This window comes from Myxine glutinosa, chromosome 5, assembly GCF_964187855.1.
Source record: "Myxine glutinosa chromosome 5, kmMyxGlut1.1, whole genome shotgun sequence".
NCBI classification, from domain to species: Eukaryota; Metazoa; Chordata; class Myxini; order Myxiniformes; family Myxinidae; genus Myxine; species Myxine glutinosa.
The window spans coordinates 132,093,589-132,109,099 of record NC_136265.1 but is presented as its reverse complement, the minus strand read 5'-3'; the positions used below and the strand labels follow the sequence as shown (position 1 = coordinate 132,109,099).

At 43.1% G+C, this 15,511-nt stretch overlaps 2 protein-coding genes across 2 annotated transcripts in view; both read left to right on the top strand.

Moving 5' to 3' along the window:
* The window catches only part of LOC144892160 (uncharacterized), a 442,282-nt gene that overhangs the window by 204,144 nt on the left and 222,627 nt on the right, over positions 1 to 15,511 (top strand). The gene's annotated exons all lie outside the window — the stretch shown is intronic.
* EGLN1 (egl-9 family hypoxia inducible factor 1) overlaps positions 1 to 15,511 on the top strand; it is a 152,460-nt gene that overhangs the window by 88,229 nt on the left and 48,720 nt on the right. Inside the window, exon 5 of the mRNA XM_068116192.2 lies at positions 9,136 to 9,206. Coding sequence (XP_067972293.1) covers positions 9,136 to 9,206 — 71 coding nt within the window. The remainder of the gene's footprint in view (positions 1 to 9,135; positions 9,207 to 15,511) is intronic.

The window sequence follows — 15,511 nt, the reverse complement described above, 5'->3', positions numbered from 1 at the left end:
TCCATCTCTCTCTCTCACTACCTCTCCATCTCTCTCTACCTCTCCATCTCTCTCAACATCCCCATGTCTCGTTACCTCTCTATCTCTCTACCGCTAGCTCTCGCTACCACTTTTTCTACCTATCCATCTCTCTACTTCGCTACCTTTCTCAACCTCTACCTCTCCATCTCTCTCTACCTCTCTCACTCTCTATCTCTTGCTTCCACCTCTCTAACTCGCTCTCTATATCTGTCTCTCTACCTCTATTTCTATCTCCCACATCTTTCTCTACCTCTCTTTCTATCTCTTTCATCTACCCCTATATATCTCTCACTATCTACCCCTCTCGCTTTGATTATATTTTTCGCAAATTCATACGACCATCACACACTACCCTTTTTGGGTATCGTGGTCCATGATAATACTAATACCCTGTGTTCTATCTCCGCCTGTCCTCTCCACGATATCATCGTGTCAATCTGTGTGTGCAACATGGTGGAGAGTTCATGTAAGAGGAAGGGGATTCCTCATCGATCGGTGCAGGTGGCTCTCCTCATTTGCCAGAATCTTGAGTGACGCTAATTTTATAGCCAGAAATACAACAGGAAACGCTGCGATGGATCCATGTCTCCTCCCTCCACCCCCCCCCCCCCCCCAAAAAAAAATATCATTAGTTGTCACCATTCTACGAAAGTTGTTACTTTGTGGGGCAAATATCATATAGAACTCTATGCAGAATCAGATAATCACATGGTTAACCTGTCGCTATTTCGCTTAACTACCTTGTCGCCATTTTAAATATACTTATATATATATATATATATATATTACATTATGCAACATGCTTCCAGAGGCTACATTTTTATTCATTACCCTGCGCTCGCAAAGAGAAAAATGAGGTTAAGCGATCATGTGCGTGCGTACGTGTGGCATATATATACGTACATACATACTGCCTCCCTGCGTATGTATGTATGGCATACCTCCAGTCCATACGTGTCTGCATTTTTAAAATTCATTTTCAAAGCAAGTGTTTGTCCGATTCACAAAAAAATTTGCACCATGGGAGCACCTCGTCCTGCAGAAGTTTTAGGGATAATTATGACGTCATAGGTCACGTGGTATGGGCACCATCTTGGAAAAAACTTTGCACCTTTATATCTCCGAAACCGCTTCAGGGAAAAAATAGAAACATGGCTCCTTGTCAAGTTCTCCCCATGAGGAATAAGATATGTTAATGATGATGTCATCGGTTCCTTCATTATGACGTCATAATTCGACAAGTACAACGCTTGATCCCATCAGTATGATTTTTTTTTTCTCTGTAAATGTTGGTCCGATGGACACGTAATTTTCACCACAGGAGCGCCTCCTACTGTGGAATTTTTCAATCATAATTATGACATCATATGTCACGTGGTACGGGCGCCATCTTGGAAAAACCGAAACACGTTGCACATCTATATCTCTGAATACGCTCCATGGAAAAAAAATTGAAACGTGGCTCATTGCAAAGAACTCTGCATGGGGAATAAGTGTTGTTAATGATGACGTCATCTGTGCCTTAATTATGACGTCATAATTCGACACGTACAGCACTTAGTCCAATCAGTTTTAAATTTATTGAGTGTGATCTATGCAACAATTATATTAGAGAATGTAAATGTATGATGTCATTGGTCACGTGATCTGGCAGCCATATTGGATCAAAGAAAAAACCCTTTAAAAAACAGAAGAGTTGGCTTGCTCCAAGTTGACTGGGCGGGATAAGTTTTCTATGAATATCATCTAGTTGGCCATGTGATACAGATATTAACAAATTCATTGAACATGATTCATCTTCTCGTGAGAGAGAAATCCAAAGTGAAAAGAGAACAGCCAGAAAGCATCGGTTGTGGCTTTTCCCTCGAGTTGCGCACTAATGGCCAGGGTAGACCTATCCTAGGGCCTTCTTCTTCATCAGGGTAATTCCTGACCCCCTCCGACCATACATATATAATATCGTACATGACTTTTTCCTGGTATGCCCACTTCCCTCGAAGCTGTCTATCCTGAGTTTGAATCTCGAACCAGCTATAAAACTGCCATCCTGGTGTTTCACAGGCAGGGTGATTCATCAATGTGTGCGTCGTCCCTCGGATGGACGTTAAACTGGGGTCTCGTCTGCCGGCATTGGTTGGTGGACGTTAAACATCCCACGGTGTCCTTCGGGAAGAATAGGCGAGCTATCACCGGCATCCTGAACAAATTCCAAATTCCTGCCATAACTACGACTGGGAAGGCAATGGCAAACCACACAGTATAACCCTTGCCAAGAAACTGCTTCAGTACGTATGGAACATGAGAATCGCACTCAGACTCTTCCCGACCACTCACTACTTCCTCCTTCAAGCCTCTTCTCTTTTACTTTCCTCCTCCATACATTACCTTATCTCCACTCTCATCCATCTTGCTCTTTTTTTCAGTTTCTAGAGTTTTATCTGTAATCTCCAACTGCGACTCTCACCCCCATCAATTTTTGTATGTAATTTGTTAATGTCATCTTTCAAAAGAACTCTCAAAGTATCAGAATTTCTGCTTGAAAATGAAAAAAAAAAACTCTCAAAAAAATGTCCTGCAATATGAAAGCACAAACCACAACTTTACAAGCATGCACCAGTTGCTTATTTCCAAGCTCTTGGCAACAAGGATGCAGCACCACAAGCACCGGTGCACTCGGACCCGACAGCACTTTCTTGCACCATCTGCTTTCAGAATCTTAGCTTTATAAGCCATGATCTGACATTGACATATTGTCCAAGGTTAACCAACATATATGTTTTTTCAACAATCCTGGATTTCTCTTTGAAAGTTGACAAGGCCCTCAAGGGACCATTGACCCAATGACACAATTTTCTGGTTACAAACCAAGGGCTTGTCCGACATCTTGATCTACCTCATCTCAATCACTCTTTAAAAATGTGACTCAGATGCCTCAAAAACAACCAACTTCAACACTGACAATTGGCAACAACCTCAAGAAGCTCTCATGGCCTACCTTCATGGATGGTTCAAGTGTATATATATATATATATATATATATATATATATATATATATATATATATATATATATATATATATATATATACATACATATGTACACACACACACGAGGGCAAGTCAATAAGTAACCTTAAAATGGCGATATAAATTCGAGAATGTAATGTGTGTTGTAGACGACATATGTTATATCTCTGGGTAAGAGTCATTGAGCATATGACGTCAGTAGAGCAGTTCCAAGATGGCGGCTCCCTTAGAAACATGCACCAGAGAGGAGGAACGTTCTGTCATCCGTTTCTTGAGAAGTGAGGGTGTGAATCCCAGTGAAATCCATCGCAGAATGAAGATGCAATATGGTGACGCATGATTATCGCTGCAGCAGGTATATGACTGTGACAGGAAGTTTAAAAGTGGGGTGTCCAGTGTGGCAGACGCTGCTCGCTCGGGCCGGTCTCACACAGCCGACACACTATAAATGGTTGCAGGAGTTGAGCACATGCTAAGGAAAAACCGGCGCATTACGCTGGATGAAGTGGTCTCTGAATTGAACATTAGCCATGGTTCAGCACACCATATCATTCACAACGTGCTGGGGTTCCACAAGGTGTCTGAAAAGTGGGTGCTGAGACAACTCACACCCGAACTGAAAGAACGGTGAGCAGACGCATGTGAAGAACTTATGCGACGTTACGAAACAAGGCGATGCTTTCTTACATCGCGTAGTGGCTGGGGATGAAAGCTGGGTCCACTACTTTCAGCCAGAAACGAAGAGGGCAAGCAAATAGGGGCGCCATTCACCTTCACCGAAGCCCAAAAAGTTCCGCACACAGCCGTCCGCTGGAAAGTGATGCTCACGCTCTTCTGGAATAGCCGAGGCCCACTTGTAGAGCATTACATGCCCAGAGGGACCACAATCACCAGTGCATCATACTGTGACCTCCATAAAAATCATCTGAAACCAGCAATCAGATCAAAACATTGTGGACTACTCACTTCCGGTGTTTTGCTGCAGCATGGCGATGCTCGGTCCCATACTGCCCGCACTACAACTGCAACAATTGAGGACCTGCATTTTGAGTGTCTTCCTCATCCACCCTACTCGCCAGACCTCGCCCCTTCGGATTTCCACATTTTTGGGCCACATAAAGAGGCGCTTGGTGGAATCACTTTCCGATCCGATGAAGAGGTCCAAGAGGCGGTGCACGAATGGCTACACAAGCAGCCAAAATATGTTTTTTCCAGAGGAATCCATATATATAAATACATATATATATATATATATATATATATATATATATATATATATATATATATATATATATATATATATATATACAGTGCATTCAGAAAGTATTCAGACCCCTTCACTTTTTTCTCATTTTGTTATGTTGCAGCCTTATGCTGAAATCGTTTACATTCATTTTTTCCCTCATCAATCTACCCCTAATACCCCATAATGACAAAAAGAAAACAGGATTTTAGAAAGTTTTGCAAATTTATTAAAAAGAAAAAACTGAAATATCCCATCGACATAAGTATCACACCCTTTGCTATGACACTTAAAATTTAGCTCAGGTCCCTCCCATTTCTCTTGATCATCTTTGAGATGTTTCTACACCTTGATTGGCGTCCACCTGCGGTAAATTCAATTGATTGGACATGATTTGGAAAGGCACACACCTGTCAATATAAGGTCTCACAGCTGACGACGCATATCAGAGCAAAAACCAAGCCATGAGGTCGAAGGAACTGCCTGCAGAGCGCAGAGTCAGGATTGTGTCGAGGCACAGATCTGGGGAAGCTTACAAAAAAAATCTCTGCTGCATTGAAGGTTCCCAAGAGCACTGTGGCCTCCATAGTTCTGTTATGGAGGAAGTTTGGAACAACCAGGACTCTTCCTAGTGCTGGCCGCCCGGCCAAACTGAGCAATCGGGCGAGAAGAGCCTTGATAAGAGAGGTGACTAAGAACCCGATGGTCACTCTGGCTGAGCCCCAGTGATCCTGTGTGGAGATGGGAGAAACTTCCAGAAGGACAACCATCACTGCAACACTCCACCGATCTGGGCTTTATGGCAGAGTGGCCAGGCTTTTCCACAAATATGGTTATTTTTAACACTCATGTAAAGGTAATAAATAGTTGTATTTCAAAACAAATTCTTCCACGAAAGTGAAGTACGTAACTTGCCATTTATCTAGGAGATACACACCATTCCCTCTGACACATTCCTCCAATTTTGGACGCCAATTATTCATGGCGTCTGCAACATTATTCATGGCTTCCCGGGGCCCATCCCGACATGACCAAGCATTCCCTCACAAAAAATTGTGGGCAAACTCATCATCTTGGCTTAATTCCTGGACAGTTTGAATTTGATAGGGATAAAAGTTTAAATCCTTATGCAATATGCGGCATAGTGACGTGGAAGAAATTCTTAAGGCTGATGCTTGCTTTCGGCTGGAGCAGTGCGGACTTCTCAAAACTGACTCCCTCACACGCTCAATGTTCCGTGCCGTTCTTACTGATTTGGGTGCTCCTGGCGGTTTCTCTTATAAAGTTGAACCGGTCCTCCCAAACTTCTGAACCCATAACTTGATAGCACAAACAGACAGCACATTTCCATGACGTTGAACATTGAAATGGAGTTTGAATTGACGTTGTACAGCAATTGCACTTTCATTATTCTTGTAAAAAGCTTTGACAGCGAAAGCGCGTTCTTCACCCGACCAGTTTCACATGGTCACTCAAGTGCCTGCAAAATATAAAATTTAATCAGTAAAAAATAAAAATAATAAAAAGGCATGTGATGTACTTCAAAAATAGCGCCGTTGCCTGGGTTTTTTTTGAATGAATTTAATATTCTGTACATAGGTCTGACACGAGCCCAGTATCAGTTGGAGCTCAACGATTCATTGTTATTTCTTCTGTCGGGCCCCGCGAGAGAGAATTTTGAAAGCATGTGTTGCAATCGGTCAGAAATTCCTATTAAGTGCATAAGTTGCACTTCAAGAGAATTTTGAAAGAAGAAGAAGATTTATTGCGAAATGGGCCCAGCCTGGCCAAGGTGGCCTCGACCGGCCTCGACCGACCGGCCTAACCTTCCCGGGGCCCATCCCGACATTTTTTTGTTTCAGAGGTTTCCTCCTATCTTTCACCGTTCAGGAGATTAGCGCGTGCAGACAAACAAACAAACAAACAAAAACTTTCTTTTATATACAGTCACGTGAAAAAGTAAGTCCACCCCATGTAAAGTTTTGACTTTTTCAACATATTTCAACACACAGCTATTTGATCTTCATTTCAACAATATTGATAGATAAAGATGATATAATATAACAACTATCAGGAAACATTTACATTTTGTAGTCCATTGTATAATTTAAATAAACATCAATGCAAGTTTCGCATGTGGAAAAAGTAAGTACACCCTTGGCTCTAATAGGTGGTATTGCCCCCTTTGGCAGAAACAACCTCAAGTAGGCGTTTCTTATAACTGTCTACCAGTCTCTGACATCGACTGGGAGAATTTTTTGCCCACTCCTCCATGCAGAATTCTTTCAGCTGTACGATGGTTGAGGGGTTTCTTGCATGCACAGCTCGTTTCAAATCCCCCCACAACATCTCGATGGGATTTAGATCCGGGCTTTGACTTGGCCATTCCAGAACCCTCCATTTCTTTTTTTTCAGCCATTCCTTGGTGGATTTACTGGTATGTTTAGGGTCATTGTCATGTTGCAAGGTCCACCTTCGGTTGAGCTTCAACTTTCCGACAGATGGCCTCACATTATCCTCAAGCACCCTCTGGTACAATGAAGAATTCATAGTGGATTATATGATGGTGACCTGCCCAGGCCCTGATGCAGCAACGCTGCCCCAAACCATAATATTTCCACCACCATGCTTTACAGTTGGTATCAGGTTCTTGTGGTCAAATGGTGTCCTTGGTTTTCGCCAAACATGTCTTCTAGTACTGTGGCCAAATAGCTCTACCTTTGACTCATCTGTCCAGAGCACATTGTTCCAGAAGTGCTTGTCTTTGCCCAGGTGTTCATTGGCAAACTTTAGTCTTGCCCTGATGTTCTTTCTGGACAGCAAAGGTTTCCTCCTGGCACACCTCCCATGTAGATCAAATTTGTGCAGCCTCTTTCTAATGGTAGACTCGTGCACTTTGACATCAACAGTGGCAAGAGCTACCTGTAGATCCCGTGATGACATTCTGGGGGTTCTTAGAGACTTGTTTCAGCATCTTGCGGTCTGCTCTCGGGCTGAACTTGCTGGGGCGGCCTGGCCTGAACAAGTTGGCAGTTGTTTGGAATCTTCTGCACTTGTAGATGATCTCCCAGACAGTCGAATGATTGATTTCAAATTGTTTGGAGATCTTTTTAAATCCCTTCCCAGACTCGTAGGCATCTATAACCTTCTTTCTGAAGGCCTCAGAGAGCTCTTTTGAACTCGGCATGGTGACGCCGCACACTTCAACAACAAAGAGCAAACCAAACTAAATGTCTGAGGTTTAAATAAGACAGGTTCCTCCAAGATCCTCTCTAACGATGTTATAATCATTTGCACCTGAGCTGGTGCACCTGATTCAAATTTTAGGTATTTGAAGTAGTGATAAATTTAAGGGTGTACTTACTTTTTCCACATGCGAAATTTGCATTTATGTTTATTTAAATTATACAATAGACTACAAAATGTAAATGTTTCATGATATTTGTTATATTATATCACCTTTATCTATAAATATTGTTGAAATGAAGATCAAATAGCTGTATGTTGAAATATGTTGAAAAAGTCAAAACTTTACATGGGGTGTACTTACTTTTTCACGTGACTGTATATAATATATATATAATATATAAATCTCTTTCTAACCACTGACTGATATTATTGTTCGGTACTTTCCGGGTGTATGAGAAAGCTTAAATTTGGCGTGCTGACGGATATCGAAGCCTGTGCACCAGGAAAAATGACAGAACTGTCAGAAATCATGGGTTCCATTGCATGCCCAATGCATTTCACCAGTGGTTATTATAACTAGCGGACGCCCTTCTCAGGTGGGAAATATGCTGCGGCACAGTCTTGGAAATACACATTATAATTTCAGTCATTTTTTATTTACTTTATTTTATTCACAACATGTACTCCATATCATAAGATAATGGAAGATGATTTGTAATACCGGCTACCACCAAAGGTGGCGCTATTTCCACTACGTGTCAATTTTGGAGTTTCGGTGATGTCCATGTTTGCTCCATTATAGTAAGAACTAAAAAGACAATAAGATAAGAAGAAGATTCCTCACTTGTTGATTGGAGCACCTTCTTATGTTTCTCACGGTCAGCACTCAATCGTCATCGAGGCACCGCCTTGCACATGGAAACTGCATGACATGATGTGCTCATATTCACGATTTGAATAGAATCCCTAAACATGGCAGCTTACATTCTCAAGCTATTTCTCTAAATCGTTCTGTGCTTAATCAGCATGTTATGATCAAGGCGTTATTTGCTGCCAACAATTCATTTTGTTTTTATTACATGCTCCTCGGTGGCTCTGAACGCATGCCGAATCTGCACACTTCAATCCAAGGAATGTGTGGAAACAACTGAGAGCAATTTTCTTGGCTTCGTGAAAGGGAGAGAATTCTGGGAAGAGGGATGGACCAAGTTGAAAGAAATCGGAATATAAGGGTCCAAGTCAAACAGAAAATGGCTTAGAGCACACATGACACCACACTCGAGAGATGTGAGGAGGCATAAGCTCAATTTATCAAGCAAATGGGGATTGTAAACAAAGGCAAAAGTGTGCGTGTGTGTGTGTGTGGGGACAGGGGGGTGTACTTAAAATGTGATGACTATATGGCATGATTAAAGAGAGCAAGTTGTATAAAAAGATCAAGTAAAAATTCATAGCCGTTGGAAATGATGATGGGAAATGATTTATCAGAGAAAGAAAAACATATGACAAAGGCAGAAAGATGAATTGGAAGAGGAGAGATGAGAATTGGAAAGAAAAGGAGACAAGAAATATAGTAAAGGAGGAGGGGAAAGGAAATATCCGACACTTAGTAAATCACCATCAACAAAGATTGCCATGTTCTGTCTGTTTCCCCAGAAACTTCGGTGATGGAGATCCTTCCAGATGATAATGGGGCACCCATACAGGTGTCAACTGCCCCTGGACAGGTGACCACTCTGCCACAAGATGTGATATGTACATTAGGGCAGGAAATCAGAATTTTCCCACCATGTAGGCACGCAATGGACACTTCTTTCTGAACGTCACAGTGGGGTCTTCAAGAAGAAGAAGAAGGAACACCCAGCTGAATACCCAATTTGATTAGTGATGGAGTACTCGGACGCAATGCCCGACACTGAGCAGCACCAGCTCAAGAGTTGTTATGTTTAGCTGGAGAATCAAACCCACAGCCGAGAACTTTTAGGCGGGTGCAATGTTTTTGAACATGTGATAAAATATGATTATTTTTAAAGACACATATGTATATAATAGTGCATCAGGTTTTTATATGAATCTCTGTGGTTGGATGCCGTTTAGATATCCCCAGATTAATGGAGCGCACTTAATCCATGATGTTTCCATCCCTTTGTCACTGCACTCCATACCCCGTTTGTGCCATTCCTATCCTGACTCTGGAGAAGCCACTGTGGCCACCCCATCCCCTCTACTTCCCAACCGGCAGACCTCCGCAGCCTCCCCTCCTCCATCCTTCCATACCCCCATCCTCTTTGAAAAGTCTCGGAAGATCACAAAACCTGATTTGCACCTGGGATCTTGGAATCTCTTTTACCACTCTGAACGTGAACCATTTTCTGTACACATTTGGAAAAAAATGAAAGTGCTGAAATTTTCAAAATAAACTAGTATTGTGTAAAGAAGACTTTGCCGCTAATCATACTAATGTCTATGGTTTGAAGAAGAGGAGAAAAAAAGAAGTTACGACAACCGTCTTCAGCTGTGGTTTGTCTAAGATTCTCTGGAGAGCTTCGTGAACAGTTACAAGCATCTTGTTTCACTTTCTCCGGAACTCTACAATAGACTGATTGAAGAATAGCGATGGTTATGCAAACACAGCTTAAACATCTTGTACAAGAATATATCCTTAATTCTGTATCCAGACAAATATCAGTTTCTGGTGTAAGGAGGTGGAGGGAGGCCCTCACAAGTGAGCGCGAGACGCGACGATGGCTCCAAGAATGCTGCATCGTTCATCTTGTTTCCTCGGATTGCAAACGCCCCCGACGGCTTTTCTTGCGCAGTCCGTACACGTGCCCTTTGTCTCGCTGGATTGGGCAGGTATGCGCCAGCAGAGTGCGATAGATATAAATGAGCGTATTAAACGCGGTTTTTTAAAGTGAAGGTGCATGCAGGTAACCTAACCCTAATAACCCTAACCCTAACCCTAACCCTAATAACCCTAACCATTATCCTAACCCTAACCCTAATAACCCACACCCTAATCCGAACCCTAACACTAACAACCCTAACCCTAACAACTCGGTTAGGGTTAGAGTTGTAAGGGTTAGGGTTAGATGGTATAGGTGCATACAATGATACACCAGGTATAGGTGCATACAATGATGCTTTTATCTTCATTACAATGATGTGTTAAAAGTGGAATCATCGAGAAGCAAGAGCAAGCAAGCATGTAAGTGCAGTAGTAATAGTAGTAGTGGAACGACGACTAATACTACTACTGGCGTGCTCAATAGTAATGCCTCGTATTCTTTTTCTCCAAAACAGGTAAAAATATTCGAATGACACAAAGACAGATACTAACATCAATCTTTATTGTACCAATGTACCATGATGCCTATTTATTGCTCAACATAATCACCACTGCGGTACACAAATGTCTGCCAATGTTCAAGTAGTTTTGTGATTTCGTCACGATATACCTGCGTATCCTGCTGACTTATCAAGCGCTTCGCAGCGAGCTGACCTGTCATATTATCTCCAGTCAGTCATCTCAACTTTCACCTGTCAGTCATCCCTACTCTTATCTCCAGTCAGTCATCCAAACTCTCATCTCCAGTCAGTCATCCCAACTGAACTCTCATCTCCATTCAGTCATCCCAACTCTCATCTCTAGTCAGTCATCCCAAATCTCATCTCCAGTCAGTCATCCCAACTGAACTCTCATCTCCAGTCAGTCATCCCCACTCTCATCTCCAGTCAGTCATCCCCACTCTCAACTCCAGTCAGTAATCCCAACTGAACTCTCATCTCCAGTCAGTCATCCCCACTCTCATCTCCAGTCAGTCATCTCAACTCTCATCTCCAGTAAGTCATCCCAACTCTCATCTCGTCAGTCATCCCAACTCTCATCTCCAGTCAGTCATCCCCACTCTCATCTCCAGTCAGTCATCCCCACTCTCATCTCCAGTCAGTCATCTCAACTCTCATCTCCAGTAAGTCATCCCAACTCTCATCTCCAGTCAGTCATCCCAACTCTCATCTCCAGTCAGACATCCCAACTCTCATCTCCAGTCAGTCATCCCCACTCTTATCTCTTGTCAGTCATCCCAACCCTCATCTCCAGTCAGTCACCCCCACTCTCATCTCCAGTCAGTCATCCCCACTCTCATTTCCAGTCAGTCATCCCCACTCTTATCTCTAGTCAGTCATCCCAACCGTCATCTCCAGTCAGTCACCCCCACTCTCATCTCCAGTCAGTCATCCCCACTCTCATCTCCAGTCAGTCATCCCCACTCTCATCTCCAGTCAGTCATCCCCACTCTTATCTCTAGTCAGTCATCCCAACCCTCATCTCCAGTCGGTCATCCCAACCGTCATCTCCAGTCAGTCACCCCCACTCTCATCTCCAGTCAGTCACCCCCACTCTCATCTCCAGTCAGTCACCCCCACTCTCATCTCCAGTCAGTCATCCCCACTCTCATCTCCAGTCGGTCATCCCCACTCTTATCTCTAGTCAGTCATCCCAACCGTCATCTCCAGTCAGTCACCCCCACTCTCATCTACAGTCAGTCATCCCCACTCTTATCTCTTGTCAGTCATCCCAACCCTCATCTCCAGTCAGTCACCCCCACTCTCATCTCCAGTCAGTCATCCCCACTCTCATTTCCAGTCAGTCATCCCCACTCTTATCTCTAGTCAGTCATCCCAACCGTCATCTCCAGTCAGTCACCCCCACTCTCATCTCCAGTCAGTCACCCCCACTCTCATCTCCAGTCAGTCATCCCCACTCTCATCTCCAGTCAGTCATCCCCACTCTTATCTCTAGTCAGTCATCCCAACCCTCATCTCCAGTCAGTCACCCCCACTCTCATCTCCAGTCGGTCATCCCAACCGTCATCTCCAGTCAGTCACCCCCACTCTCATCTACAGTAATCTCATCTCCTGTCAGTCATCCCAACTCTCATCTCTAGTCAGTCATCCCAACTCTCATCTACAGTAATCTCATCTCCTGTCAGTCATCCCAACTCTCATCTCCAGTCAGTCATCCCAACTCTCATCTCCTGTCAGTCATCCCAACTCTCATCTCCAGTCAGTCATCCCAACTCCCATCTCCAGTCAGTCATCCCAACTCCCATCTCTAGTCATCCCAACCCCCTCCCCCCCACCCCAAAGACTGCCTCAGACCCCAATTTTTTTAATGCCGTGAACAAACTTTGGTACATCACGGGTGATGAAGGTTGTGGTGAGGTTTCATCGAAATATTGTGTGTAGTTTCAGAGGAAAAGGCAAATTCCTATGTTGGGGGGTCAAACCTGGATCCACTTTGACCCCGGTAAACCCCCTTAGACCCGATTTTTTATAATGCCGCGAACAAACTTTAATCGCAACACAACAAATATCATTTGTGCCAAGTTTGGTCACAATCCCTTTTTCGGTTTTGGAGAAGAAGTTTCAAGTGTTTACGGACGGACGACGCGCCATCACATAAGCTCTGGTGACGTCACACGTCAGGAAATTGTGGTGCTTCTCTTTAAAATGCTCCGCCTTGTCCACTTCAGTTCAAACCTTGGACTTGCAGGGATGAGGAGGTTGAGCGACATCAAACAGGAAACTTTCGTTTGCCGGAACTTTCCTGAGTCCTGAGCGCAAACCTCTATTATCTTTCCAACAAAAGCGCTACTACTACTACTACTACTACTACTACTACTACTTCTACTACTACCACTACTACTACTACCACCACCTCCACCACTATTACTACCTCTACCATTACCCCTACTACTACCGCTACGATTACTACTACTACCGCTATTATTACCACCTCTACTTCTACTACTACCCTACTACTACCACTACTGCTGTCACTACTACTACGACCACCACTACTATTACTGCTCCTACTATTATACTACTACTACTACCTCTACTACTTCTACTACTACTACTACTACTACTACTATTATTAGTCCCCTACCGGTGTACACCGGAGGGACGATAGGTTTGCACGCCGTCAGTCCGTCAGTCCGTCAGTCCGTCAGTCCGTCAGTCCGTCACGCAAAGAACAGTTTTCCAGACTTTTTTTCTAAACGCTTAATGCTAATGATTTCAAACTTGGCACATGGTTTCCTCATGATAAGTTACAGATCAAGTTCGAACTTCACGACGTTTCGATCATTTTTGACAAAGTTATGGCACTTTGAACTTTGGTAATTCTGATAATTCTAATGATCCTTAACTCAGTGCCATTTTAAGTTTGAATTTCCTTTAAAAAAGAATTTCTCTGCAATAATTGGACCGATTGAGATCGAATTTTCACCGTAGGGGGGACTCGGTCTGTATAATATTTTAATGGTAATTATGACGTCACAGATCACGTGGTTCGGCCGCCATATTGTTTTTCGTGAAAACACGAAAAAACCCTTTTTCTCTGCAACGGCTGAACAGATCGAGGCCAAATTTTGCAGGCAGAATCGCATACCCATGACGAACAAAAAAGTCAACGAGCATGACGTCATGCGTCACATGGTTTCAGAGTTATGACGTTTTTAAGCATGAACCTTTAAAACCGAGCTCCTCCCTCATTTTTGATCCAATCGAGGGGAAACTTCACAGATCTGTTCAGCATGTCAGTCTACTAAAATGTCCTTTTGGAATTTGCGATAGGGCACGTGGTTTGGCAGATATTGTTAATTAAACGAAAATATTTTTAAAATGGATATCTCTTGAATCGCTAGTACCTCAGACCGTGAGTTGGTAATTATATAATTCACACAGTGCAATACGTGCAGGCCGCTCCACGGAGCGACCTTGCGGGCTTATCAACGAGGCGAGGCGTGACACACACGTGTCTCAGCATACCTCAGATCAAGTTTGAAAACCAGCATCAACCGTGCATAAATTTGCATATTCGATCATTTTTGACAAAGTTATGGCACTTTGAACTTTGGTAGGGGACATGTATTGCAGCGCAATACTCAGAATGCTTGTTACTACTAGTTCTACTACTATCCCCTACAACTACTACTACCCTACATCCTCAGTCGTGCGAAGTCCTTCCTTGGCACACCTGAGCTCCTCACCATATACGACTTCCACTACTACTTCTATAATACTATGACAGCCTCAATTTTTCCATCTTCTTGGGTACTCAGCCATATAACGTTTTTGCCAGAAGTATTTCACGAACTGGCCGGCCAAGGCAGAGGTTTAACTGAAGTTGGTGGGAATTTGTAATTTGTTCAGGATGCTGGCGATAACTCGCCTCCTTTCGGGAATGACACCGTAGGATCTTAATCGTCGACCAACTAACACCGACAGGCTGGAGTTCTCCAAGGTAGTGTTCTGGGCCCTGTGCTTTTTCTGGTCTTCATCTATAGTCTGGGATTCAGTCACCAAAATTTGAGAGAACCTGACATGGCTTGCTATACTTTTTGTTTGTGTTTTTTCTATTAATTTGGACATTAAGGTTCGCTGAATGAGAGGTCTGCTCTGCCGGAAACCTTGCGAAAAAAATTGTGGCCATTTTTGTATATGCAGCCTTTATTTTTTGACCGAAAAATGTGAAAGATGTTTTTTTTCTTAAAATCCTCAGTGGGTTGTGTAGGCTGTCAATAAATGCAGCCCAGATACACAGAACACATGTGTTGACAACATCAAGTTGAGAAATACACTTACAAAACCTTTCCAAATTATTTAGAATCATTTTTATGCAAAAGCGCCCCCGGTTTTTTTTGCATTTTTTCATTATTTTCATCTTGCTAAAAAAAATAGTGGCCAACGGACCCAGATGTGGTTGAACAGTCAGTTCAATACTGCATGGATGTGTCAAGAAAACAGGGCCAAGAGTTCACCATCATCACATGCGACCAAGCAATCTATAAAGTGGTTCTGGGTCTGCAAAAGAAGAACCCCCAGAAGTATGCCAAACATATCTTGCGCATGGGTGGCTTCCATATTGCTCAAAATTTCCTGGGAGCAATTGGGCATTTGATGCAGGCCACTGGAATCGAAGACATCATGGTAGAAGCTGATGTCTGTCTCCGTGGAACAGCAA